Source organism: Pelobates fuscus, chromosome 7 (assembly GCF_036172605.1).
Source record: "Pelobates fuscus isolate aPelFus1 chromosome 7, aPelFus1.pri, whole genome shotgun sequence".
NCBI classification, from domain to species: Eukaryota; Metazoa; Chordata; class Amphibia; order Anura; family Pelobatidae; genus Pelobates; species Pelobates fuscus.
The window spans coordinates 138,339,447-138,352,881 of record NC_086323.1 but is presented as its reverse complement, the minus strand read 5'-3'; the positions used below and the strand labels follow the sequence as shown (position 1 = coordinate 138,352,881).

General features: G+C 40.9%; 1 protein-coding gene across 1 annotated transcript in view; it reads left to right on the top strand.

The window, feature by feature from the left end:
- The first annotated feature begins 390 nt into the window (after positions 1–390).
- Positions 391–13,435, top strand: part of UCK2 (uridine-cytidine kinase 2) — a 54,125-nt gene continuing 41,080 nt past the window's right edge. Inside the window, exon 1 of the mRNA XM_063427519.1 lies at positions 391–544. Within this exon, the coding sequence (XP_063283589.1) occupies positions 449–544 (96 nt within the window). The 5' untranslated portion in view covers positions 391–448. The remainder of the gene's footprint in view (positions 545–13,435) is intronic.

Sequence of the window (13,435 nt, the reverse complement as noted above, 5' to 3'; positions counted from 1 at the left end):
TAAATTTCACAGTTTAGCGAGTAAACCTCTTTGAATGCTTCACAAGTCACATTTTAGTGAATGAATAATTTTGGCCTATATTTTGCAGTTTTCATTGTGATTTTCAAACAGTAAAAGTGAGGAGTGCAGTGATTTTATCTCCCTTGCTAAAAGCCACCAAGACATGCTTTGAGAATATAATGCTTTGTGATGGTATCCCTAGCTCGAGGAAAGGCTCCCTGGCACCCTCCTGTCTCCCCTGGCCCGGCCGTAGCAGCCTGGCATTGTGCCTACACTGGCTAATCAGTGCATGGGGGAAGCAATGACAAGGAGGGAGGTGGGGGGAGTCAAATCCAGCCCCCACCGACTCCTCAAATAACAGATCAGGACATCATCATGAAGAGGTGGAGCAGTAGCAGCCATACTAATAGCAGACAGCCCTGACTCAGACAGACTGGAGGGAGAAAGCATGGCTGGGGATAGCGAGCAGGCATTGCCCAATCACGCACCCCACAACGGGCAACCCTTCCTGATCGGGGTCAGCGGTGGAACAGCCAGCGGCAAAGTGAGTGCCAGCTCTATAAATGGGGCCCCTGGCACTTTTTACCAGGAGCCGGGGGTGGTGGCTCTGCTTTGTCTGACCGCATGGTGAAAATGCAGGGACGTGTGGCATGTGCCCACCCTAGGGCCATGCTGGGTCTTGCAGTAAAGAGGGGCGCTGGATTATTTGTGGCCATGGGTCGTTGTTACTATTCCACGACTTACAGGGGAGGTGAACGCGTGGCTCTTTTGACGCTCCGTCTCCTGCCATGTGGTCTCCACGTTACTGCTGCCAGCATGCACTGCCTGTACCTGTCCTACACGTACCCCATCGGTGTTACTCCATTGTGCCCCCCTCCTCATACTGACTGTATACTTTACACGCTTGCATTGAAATGTTTTTTTTGTTGTTGTTGTTGTGTTTTTTTTTTTTTTTTTAATACGTACATTTTCCATGAGCACCATCCCTTTAAAGGTGGGAGGGCTAATAAGGCTAGACATGGGGTATGACCAAGGGGACTTTCCAGTACCTTTCTAATGTGGTGGTATTTGGTGATCAATATTAATAAGAACAACGGTAGACTAAAGTATGTTATTAGTGATATAGTTAGACAAAAAGGCTTGAGAAATACGGATCTATAGCTGGCTCTAGAATGCATACCTTCGAACAATAGTAGCTCTGCATTGTATTGAAGGTGGGAATTAAGGCGATATTCTATGGAACAATGAATGCCTGGTGGGGGTGGGAGACATTCATCCACTATAAAATGTGGGGGTGTATAATACAGTGATGACCCCTCCAATCTTATATGGAACAGAGTGTTAAGATTGAAACACAATCAGACATCATGTGTATGAATCATAAAGAATATATGAAATAAATATACCTTACATAATAGTTATAAATGAGTTTTGCGAAGGCAGGTTTTGTGGTGGGTTTCCTTTTTTTTTTTTTTTTGTGTGTGTGTGTGTAAAAACTACCAATTTGGAAATGATTCCCATGTTACTGAAGAGTGCCCATTCATTTTTAATCTGACCCTTTTTCATAACTGTCTTTTTGTAATATTCACCCTGTGGTATTAAATTGGAATACAGAACGACATGGCTGTAAAAACTAGGCTTACCGCACGAGGTAGGCCACCCTTGACAACACCAGGTTTTCCATAATCAAGAGATAATGCCAGCATGTCTGTACATTTAATTTCATCATGTTAACGTGTGTTCTTGCTGCTGTATCCGGTATAACTAGGTGTTTGGTTAACTCATTCGATTCAGGATTGGCGATGAATAAGACCTCTCTATATTTTTCCATTCCTGGTTTTTAAAAGATTGGATTGTGCTACCTACAAACATCAAGATTATGATATGACTGTGATCATTTTATTTATATATATATATATATATATATATATATATATTTTTTTTTTTTTTTTTGTATCTTTGGAAATTGCTTGTATGACCCCAGTAAACACATTTTATGCCCCCCCCCCCCCCCCCCAATTAATAAGATCAAGAGTTGATGGGGCTAGGGGATTAAAGTTCTTAACACATCATTGATATATTTTAGCTGTTGTTCCCAGAAGCCCCCATGGCAGGAGAAAATGCCTGTTGTCTACTGTATTCCGTTGGATGGGAAGTATGCCCATCCCGGCCTACTAACATACAGTGTTCCAATGCTGACTAATATTAATCTGACGCCCAGAAGAATGTCTTTACCAGAATGTGTCTGTGTCATTTTTGAGTCCTTGCCACCTCTTTAAACTGATGTCACTGCATTGGAAGCTTGGGTATTCCATATTGCCACGGCTCACTTTAATTATAAAATAAAATGCTACAGCTTCTTGGCATTGGGTTATTGAGTGAGTGGCTTTTAAAAAGCCATACATTTTAAATGTATAATTTTTTTTATTTTATTTTTTATAATTCTCTAATTTGTGCACCTGCTGCTGTTGAAATATTCTAAATATTACATCTTGCAGCTGTTTGGAATCTACAAATATCTTAATACCATAGCAGTGCATCATGGGATTTGTAGTTCTACAACAGATGGGTATTTGCCACTTACCCATTCATTTGTTATGTGTGTCTCTTTTTTTTTTTTTCATCCTTCTATGTCTAAATATGTGGAACGTTGAATAGCTGTCATTGTGCTCGTAACCAAAATCCGTCATCTTGAAGCACAAACACCTGCTTCTGTTTTCATGTTGGATTGCTAAGCAAGATTTCCCCTTGTTACGTTACAATGATGCAGCCATCTAAAGAAATAGGTCAAGTTGTTGTTTTTTTTTTTTTTTTTTTTTTTTTTTTTCCTCCTTTCCGACTAGTCCCTGCTCCTCCCTTTGTGTAGCCGCAGACAAAGGACTTGACTGAAACAAGTCTAAGCTCTTGGCTGCTATGACAGAAATGATCTATTGTAATTCTGATGTTTCTATGATAATTAAAACACTCCAAAGAGTTGCTGATGTACTTTGTGCCTAATGCCTGTCCCCTCTTATCATAATGTTAGAAAAGTGCTGAATTCAAGACAAATATTTTTTTATATGTATTTATAAAGTGAAGAAATTCCACCATTTTGCACAGTTTGTAAGCAAAACATGGAGGTAATGAATTTTAGGGCCTACAGGGAAATGTGGCAAAGAGAGCTTTAAACAAGCATACTCAGTGGTTTGCTTTAATTTGTGAGGATTTAAATAGAGACTAAATTGGCTTGACATATGCTTGTGTGTTGGTGGTACCTGCTACAAAATGGCCTACTTTACTGTTAACCAATTAGGCTGTACTGTCATAACAATCTGATCCTTACATACTCTGTTGTGATATCAGATTATCCCCTTGTCCTTATTGGTAATCTGTAGCCTTTAGAATTCTAAGTGAGATATGTTCCATGCTTCTGCAGAACTCTTAAGGCCCAAATTTGAGATGACGGTGGCTCTTTGGCAATGGATATCTTACTGGCGGAGTCTTCTGAGCAATAAAAAAAGAAAAGAAATCAAAATAATGCACAGATGCCACAAATCCATGTTTCTCCTTTTATGTATAGGCCAAATCACTCATTATCACCTTGAGGTCCATTCTCTTCATTTCATATTTTGGGTATACGGTAATATATGTAAAACTCTCTAGATTTGCAAGAAATTTAGAATATTCTTGGGCAGTTTAAGGCTTGACCGTTTAGTTGACTAGTCTGAACTATACAATATGGAGTTGGACCATATATATCTAGAATGTATCCAATGAATAATGTAATGACCAGTATTTATTATCTAGCTAATTACAACTAAACCTTTTTGATGTTAAAACCGATATCTGTAGCAAATGTATGCTTCTTCGACTTCCCTCCTTTTAAATGCAGCAGGAGATGCCAAAGTCATATATGGTGCAAGTGAGGACATTTTCTAATCTGCTGTTGGGTATGGTTCCTTCTCTAATTATTTAGAATTTATTTGTCCGACTCAAGTGAAATATTATGTTTACTCTTTAAATGGATAGTCCGAGACCGTTTTTATAATTTTATGTTTTAAAAATGGACATTTCAAATGCTATGCAAATGCACAAAGTCTTGCAGTGTTTATCAGAACCTATCTGTCAGGGCATCAACACTTGGTCATATTTACTAGGTGGCAATAATGTTTCCAAGTAATATTTTTGGAGTTTTAGATTCTTCCACACTCGCTGTCAAGGAAGACAGGATTGCCAATAGTGACTGCTGCTGGAGGTTGTCCTGTCCTTTTTCTCTACTTATTGTACATGGCTTTCTTTTAATAGGAATTATTTAGCATACCGTATATTGGTGTGACTTGTAGCCTCTTCTCTAGGGAAAAGCATTACTAGAGTAGCCTTCAGTCTGAGGTGTCCTTATTTGAACCGCTCTGCACGGTTAGCCGACAAGCCACTGTGCAGTAATCTGTCACTTTGTAGGTGTCAGTGGAGAGCTTAAGGAGCAGAGTCTAGAGTCCCTGTATGATTTCCTGGAAGTTTTACACTGGCTCTTTATGATTTGCAAATCTAGTTACTAAGCAAATTATAACTTATTTGGTTATTACTCTAGTTCAGTGGTTCCCAACCCTTTTTCACTTCTGTATCCCATAGCAGCTTATTTCTATGAATTGTATCCCGCATATTAGAAAATGTTTGTAATTTAAATTAGCTGCTTTTATATTGCATCTTATGGCTATTTATTTATTTTTTGTTCCCTGCTCCTCCTCCTTCCCCATGTGACAGGCTGTTGTGGCCGACTCAAGTCCCAACATCAATTGGCCAAGTAATGTGCGATGGTGGTGGACACGCTTTATTTATTTGCAGTGGTTTGCAATTTCATTAATTTTAAGGCAAATAGAGAGGATTGTTCTGTGCACTGTTATCCTTAAAAAAATAAAAATAAAAAAAATATATATATATATATTAAAAAAAAAAAAAAATCCGGGCCCTAGCAGACAGTGCAGTTGACATCAGTACTGGGTTGGAATCCTCCTTCAGGGGTGAATCTTTACTTTTGTGGTGCTCAATTTCCACTTTCCAATTATAATTTGCACATAGTTGCATAGCAATACCAAGGAGGATTGCAGCTATTGTCTGCAAACATAAGTCCAGTTAATAAATCGCCAATAACATGGCAATGCCAACTCCATTATTTTAAAGGGACACTACGGTCATGAAAAATACAGCTTAATGTAGTTGTTTTGGTGAGTAGAATCATTCCCTGCAGGCTTTTTGCGGTAAACGCTGTACTTTCAGAGAAAAGGCAGAGTTTACATTACAGCCTAGGGACACCTTCAGTGGCCTTTCTTTAGATGGCCACTAGAGGTGCTTCTTGGGGCACTGCTGCAATTTGTGCAGCAACTGACATTGTGTTTCCACGCTCTACATGGGGACACTGAACTTTCCTCAGAGTTGCATTGATTCACTTGCTGTATTTTATTCCATGCTCAAAAATTCTATAGGTTTTTACACTTGCTTCCTTAGCCATACTCCCTCATAACAAAAATCCTTTCTAATTTTTTTTTTTGCACAATCTTTTTATATACATTTAAACTATAATTGCTACCATAAGACTAAAGTCCGAGTGTGTGTGTGTGTGTGTTTTCTGTTCTGCTTTTGTTAATCTGCATTATTTGATATCGTACTGATCTATTTCAGACTACTGTAAGTTTCTTAGAGAGGCAAAATGGATTCTTAGAGAGACAATTATTTGCAAACACATGCCCTCCTTTTTATGTAGTATTGTAGGAGCGAGCAGTGGTGATTGTTTGTTTGTGCAGACAGACCTTTTATTACTTGGTGAAGAAGCTTTTTTTTCTTAGTCAACTAGAAGTTGCTGTAGGATTATTTAGATGCAGACTGGTGTAGCAGCAATCCAGAGAATGATGCAATGTAATTACATTTTCTCATATGCAGAATGTATTGCTAAAGAGAGAACCTGCGTTCTTTCAGACTCTCCAAAATGAGACTAAAAACAAACAAACCCATAACTACAGAAAAAACAACTGGGCTGTGAGAGGGTTCATGCACAATTGACCTGTAAAATAAGCATCGTATCACAAATTAGATTTATCTGTATATGCACAGTGTGTTCCCAATGCACAAGCAACTTGGACCACAAAGGAGGAAGTAAAACTTAATTTGTCAGAGAGGTCCCTCTTAGTTGACGTTTACTATTTAAATGGATATTTTAGGGCCTAGATGCATAGGTGCCAACAGTCCCACATTTTCCGGGGCAGTCCTGCATTTTAAAATCTATCTGTAGATGTCAAAATGCAGGAGGGAACTGTGCACTTGGACCATGCTTGGAGTGTTTTAGCATTGCCCCGTGCATTGGCTGCTGAAGGGAGCAAGCTGTCAGTTATCCTGGCCACCCTCTCTAGGGGCAAACACGTCAACCTTGCTAGGCATGCCTCTTTGGCAGGCAGACCCACCTCCAGCAAACCCTGTGAAGCCCCTCCGTCTCAGGTTGAGGTCCTCAAATGTTGGTATGTCGCTGCTGCACCCACAGCCATGCTGTTGTGAACCGTGTAATTCCTGGGAAATGGCAATATTTACATTTTTGCAGGTTGCACGCCTGTACAGGTTCTCAGACATACACTAGGGCAGTGGATCATAAATCAGTCTTCATGGCCAAGCAACAGTCCAAGATTTACACATTTTCCCTTTTGTTTTTCAGTAAAGATATATTGAGAATAAATCCAGTAAAGATATTGAGAATATCGGGATGTTGCTGGATCATGAGAACTGGTTTTGGAATCCCTTATCTAGGGGCTTCAGACCAAATAGGGTTCTTTAACTGAATCTATTTGACTGGTGTCAAAGTATACTGACGCTGGATCCTGGATGTGCTTCTCTGTGAGATGCATTTGATTGACAGTTAAGGAAATGCCGCACATGCACTAAATGTCTGCTGTCCACCTCTATGAGAAGAATGTCTTTGAAAATAAATAATCCGTTTAAATCACATCAGTGAGGACGGTGTTTTTGTGTGTTTTATTTTTAGTATGTAATTTTTTTTTTTTTTTTTTACCTCCATTTTCTACAATAAATACATGCAGCTATATTGAAGGATTGGAGTGCTGATTCTCTCTAGAACAGTAAAGAAGCACTCTCCGGTTAAAAATATAATTTAGAACTTGTCCCCCTTTGAAAATAAATTAAAATAAAAATGCAATCAGTCCAGAATTTAAAGGACCACTCTAGTGCCAAGAAAGCATACTCATTTTCCTGGCACTAGAGTGCCCTGAGGGTGCCCCCACCCTCAGGGACCCCCTCCCGCCCGGCTCTGGAAAGGGGAAAAGGGTTTTTCCAGCGCTGGGCGGGGAGCTCTCCTCCTCCTCTCCGCCCCGTCGGCTGAATGCGCACGTGCGGCAAGAGCTGTGCGCGCATTCATCCGGTCGCATAGGAAAGCATTTATAATGCTTTCCTATGGACGCTTGCGTGCTCTCACTGATTTTCACAGTGAGAATCACGCAAGCGCCTCTAGCGGCTGTCAATGAGACGGCCACTAGAGGATTTGGGGGAAGGCTTAACCAATTGATAAACATAGCAGTTTCTCTGAAACTGCTATGTTTATAAAAAAAAATGGTTAACCCTAGCTGGACCTGGCACCCATACCACTTCATTAAGCTGAAGTGGTCTGGGTGCCTAGAGTGGTCCTTTAATGAAGCACTGGGACAGTTTGCTCCCAGTAGCTGCTTCACCTCCTCTGATATAATCATGCTTCTTGATCTCTGTTGTCATAGAGAAGCATTGTAGACCTTATGCACATAAAAGGCAACTGCTGCACTTTGCCAGTCTGATGGAGGAATATTGAATCCTCTTTTTTTTTTTTTTTGCTTGGAGTGACTGTGTTCAGCGTCGTCATGCTGTGTGTGATTGCCAAATGTGAAGACCTAGTCTTTTGGAGCCGTGGCCCTTTTTAAAGAGGGCACATGAGTCTTCGTTCAAAAAAAGCTTGGGAGAACTTTTAGCCACCCCAGATCTGGCAGATGTTGGTTTGGGACAAAAGTGATTGTTTCATGTTGTCAAAATTCTTCCTAAACAGAAGTGCAGCTGTCCAGAGTATTGCGTAAGTACATCCGTAACACTTAAAGGTGGATACATTCTGAGAAATGCCATATAGTTCTTGGCTGTGTGCCTTCCTTTGACATGCACTGCAGACAAACAGACTATATTGCCCAAAAGTGAGGAATACTGGGCCCAGGGTTCCATTTTATATAGTTTCATGAAAATCACATCTTAGCAGAGCATTACTGAAAGAATGGAAGCCATCTGAGCAAGTGATTTAAAGGGACAATGAAGTCTAAATATTCTACGCCACTTGTTGTGTGACCTAGAACATAATTTTTGATATGCATACATACCAGTCCCTATTTTGGCCCAAAATCCAATTGCCTGCTTTTCTAGAAGCAGCAAATATATGATGTTTGAATGTATTGTAGAAAGTAACTGCAATAAAACTGCTTGTAATGGTTTTTATGATACAATAAATGTGTTTTTGACATGAATAAAAGGTTTTGTTCTTTCTTCCCTTCTCTCCCTCCCCCAATGAAATAACATAAATCCTTGTTTGAAATGTCTCTTCCTTATAATTTGTTAATCCCAGTGATAACTGATATTTAAGTTAAAGCTTATTTGAAAGTCTCCATGTTTTAAACCGCACAAAGGAGTATTCTCAAGACAAAACTGTTGCTATACTAGATGTGAAATGCTCAGACATTCTATTCTGTTGGTTTCCATGGATTGCTCCTTATTTATCACTTTGTCCTAGAACAGCCCTGGTTTTGCCTCGATAAGTCTCTAAACCTACATGCACAGCATAATCTAAAACTGGTGGAGTAGCAAACTATTTTTAAAGGGGACTTGCCAGCATTTCAGGTCTGGACTGCCCTTATGGGCAGAATCAAATTGATATGTAAACGGTATAGATTCTCTCTTTAATGGCAAATTAAGTTGAACAGGGATTTACCGAAGATGAAGGTATTGAGTTTCTCTAAGCTTTTGATGCCTAACCTTAGTAGCAGAGTTCTGATGTAGAACATTAACTTGGGTGTGTTGAGTGGGTGATCGTGGAGTAGTAGTAATGGAGTTAAGAGGGTGACACTGGTGAAAGCTTAGGAAAGTATCTAGTTAGTACTGTAACTGGGCACCACGCGTGTCCAGTAGGAAAGAGGGGGAATGGTGGTAGGTTGATTGGTGTGATTTTGTTTTTGGAGGTTTGCAATGAAAGGATGTAATGGTCGTTGACTTTAATCAGGTGAGAATTCTTTAGACTAATGTTGGCATCTGACTGTCGTATGACCGTGAATTCTCTAGGTTTAATTAAGCTGTAGAAGGCAATGAATATAGCGACTTTAATGACAGAATTAGGCTGAGAATCAAAAGGGTTGGTGTCTAAGAGGTCGCTAAGTTGTCGGAATATGGGCCCATTGATTGGCATTCTGCTGGTTGCAGGGGGATGATGCCTTTATTAAAACCTTTTTAAGGATATTCTTTATGGGGTAAGAGGACAGAAAAGGAGGGTGATTTGGAAAAGTGGAGAGCACATAACGTTGTACCCCTGTGAGATATAGTTTAATGGTGTTGTGTGATAATTTTAAGATGTAAGAGGCAAAAGCCTCTGTGGTCTATATAGAGAAATTACCATGTACTTGGAATTCTGCTGCAAATTTGTGTAAAATGGTCAGTGCCCTGGCATAAGTTGTTGTGGTGCGTGAGTGATTGGGCGTGACTTAACAGGTCAGTCAGTCAATGATTAATTTGTGGAATGACTGTATTCTGGATGGTAGGTTGTAGTGTGTGCCTGGAAGAATATCTGAAAACGAGAGCGGAAAAGAGCGTCAGCAGCCGTGTTACGGTTGCCTGGGATGTGTTCACAGACCAGGTGAAACTGCGAAGTAGCTGCTAGCCATGTCAACTTGTGGACCAACCTCACGATAGTTAATGAGGAGGAACGTCCTTTATTAATGATCTCGCAAGCTGCTGAGTTGTCAGTGTAGCATTTGACTGCCTTACCGGTCCAGAGATGACCCCAGGTATGAGCTGCTGCCACGATGGGGGGGGGGGCCCTGACTCCAAAAAATCTACTAAATGAATGGAGAGATAAGGGCGAAGGTAGTAAGCCAAAACGTCAATGTTCACCTCGGTTAGTCATTTCTTTGGGGAAAGCCTGGCTGGGCACATAGTTTTGGTGTGAGCAAATGTGCAACAGCCTGCATGTGCTGTAGCTGAAGGCACCGGCATTGAAATTGTTGCACACTTGCGCCTTACCCAGAAACACTATGGATCTGCCCAGCTTATCTCTCTGACCTCTTTCTTGCCTTGTGTTGGAGCTGATGGTGTGGTGGGAAGAGGAGGGATCTGCCTCAAAGGGGAACAAATCAGTGGAGTGTGAAGTGAATCTACAGGACTGGGGCCTCAAGCTGGCAAAGTGTCGGCAGAACAACTTCGTATCCATCTGACACCAGTCTATCTGGATGTTAAACTGGGCCAGATGAGTTGCTGCTTTGGCTGATACTGACTTATGGTAATCGTAGAATGAGGAACCCCCGTATTTACTCTCTAAGTCAACCACTTTGTGCATATATAAATCCAGTTCTTCCCTTCTATGTGGGTACACAGAGCAGATAACGTCTCTATAAATACCGAATGCTATGACAAATTAAGGGATGGACTTTTTCTTTTTTTTGTTTTGTTTTTTTGAGATGAGGGTCTCTGGTTTTCGACACCGCTGATATGTCGCCATAGTTATAGGCTCTGAGGCGATAAGGAGGGAAACCAGATTGACATCCTTCCCATCCAGTATGTGTGTCTTTTTTTTATGGAGGATGGGACAGAGTGAGCAGGGGAAATGTAAGGGGTCGTGGGGGTGGATGTGGCTGGGAAAGGGATACCCCTATGCCTCAGTTCTGCTGACAGTTTCGGTATGGTCCATGATCTCGGGGACCAGGGGTGAGGGATACTTCTGGGGATCTGGGCCTTGCTGGCGTACTGAGTAAATCTTGTATGGGCAGGTCATCACTTGGGATTCATTCTTGTGACATCCTGTGAAAAGAACATTGATTAGTAGAATAGGGGAAAGGAAAGATCAAGATCTTCGTAGAACTGGCCTGCTGACTAGTGCCGAGGCAAAGGAATTAACTAAATGTGACGGGTGAGACCCTGCTAATGCTAAGCAGCAGGAGGCTCTACCTGTGATTGGACGTAGTGGCGGTATGTTGTCCTCTCGATGACCGTAAAAGATTCAAAACGTGTGGCCGTGACTTGTGAATCCCTGACTATAGCCCTAATGAAAGGAGAGCGAGGCGACTAACTATGATTTGGGTCATTGGGTGAACCTCCGTGGTGAGGTGGAGTGTGGGCCTCGCAGGACTGATTTTATTTGTTGGGTACTAGGGGCCGCACCTGACCCTATGAGCCAGTTCTCTAGCCCTGATTGGGCTTGTCTCTGACTGAGGAACGTAAACATGTGGATACTTACCATAGGATTTTAACTTCAGGCTAGAGAGAAAGGTAATGCTTCGTGGGTAAAGTAGCGAGGACTTAGGAGTAGGACTGGTCCAGGCCGGAGTATCCTATGGGTAAGATAGATGATAGTGGGCTTTGAGCATGCAAATTGTATGTACAGGGTTCATGAGAGGGGAGACAAGATGGTGCAACTAATAGTCATTTACTATTTGTGAATATAAACGCATGGATACGTGCATAGTGAGGGACCTGAACGTTGGTCCATACGTAGAGACAAGCTCCTTGTTAAACATTGGGGGGAACGTAACTAGAGCAGGCTTGAGTGAGGTCTTGTGGAAATTAGGTAATCGTAACGAGTAAGATTACAATACCTGATACTGTATGACAGGATACCATATAGTTACATAGCTGAAAAGAGACTTGCGTCCATCAAGTACAGCCTTCCTCACATCTGTTTTTTGCTGTTGATCCAAAAGAAGGCCAAAAAAAAAGTCTGAAGCCCTTCCAATTTTGCAACAAGCTAGGAAAAAAAAATCCTTCTTGACCCCCAGAATGGCAGTCAGATTTATCCTTGGATCAAGCAGAATATATATATCCTTGGATCAAGCAGAATATTATATATTCTATCATAAATATATACGTAGACTTCAAATATGTATATATTTAAATTCTACGTGCACATTTATGTAATATTTTTACATAATTTATTAATTGCAATTTGAGGGAACTGCCTGACAACCTAGGCAGAAAGTCCAGAGAATTTAATTTGCTAGCACTGTATTTAAACCTGTAACTTTCTATGACACCCTAAAACTTGTACATGGGGGGGTACTGTTTTACTCTGGAGACTTCGCTGAACACAAATATTAGGTTTTACTGTTTTGAAACACTATCACAGTGATGGTTTTTGTCGGTGAAAGTGCCTTTTTTTGCATTTTTCACACAAACTGCACTTTCACAGATGATATAATTGTTGTGTACTGTTTTGAAACGCTGATATAATTGTTGTGTACTGCTCTGACGGCCGCGGGTCTCGCGAGATTTCCACTGGGGAGCTGGAGGAGCTGCTGGGAGGTGAGTAAACGCTTGCTGCCCACCCCACCCCCCCTCCCCTCGCTAAACTAATGCCACTGGACCACCAGGGATTAACATATCCCCCCCTCCCTGGCAAGGAAACAAGCAGGGAGGGGGGGGACAACAAAAAAGAAATAATAATTAAATATATATATATAAAAAAATTTATATAAAAAAAAAAAATTATTAAAAAATGCCCCCTCACACATACACTATTATACACATACACTACACAAACACACTGTGTATATAATTCAGTGTGTTTGTACAGTGTGTATATATAATGCAGTGTGTGTATATAATGCACACTACACAAACACACTGTATTATATATACACACACACACTATACAAACACACACTGCATTATATACACACACTATATAAACACTACACAAACACACTGCATTATATAAACATTACACACACAGCATTATATACACACACTATACAAACACACACACTCTGCATTATATAAACACACTACATTCATTATACACACAACACAAATACACACACTGCATTCCTTATATGCACACACTACACAAACACACACACTTTGCATTTAGTATATACAGCATTCACTTTACACACACTGCATTCACTTTACGCACACTACCCACACAGACACGCTGCTTTCATTATATACACACTAGACAAATACACACTACATCCACACCACTCACACTACACAAACACACACTGCATCCGCTACACACACACTGCATCCGCTACACACACACTGCATCCGCTACACACACACTGCATCCGCTACACACACACTGCATCCGCTACACACACACTGCATCCGCTACACACACATACACAGCTCCCCTGTCTAAACAAACTGCATCCACTACACGTGGCATGTGTATTTTGTGCATTTACTTTTA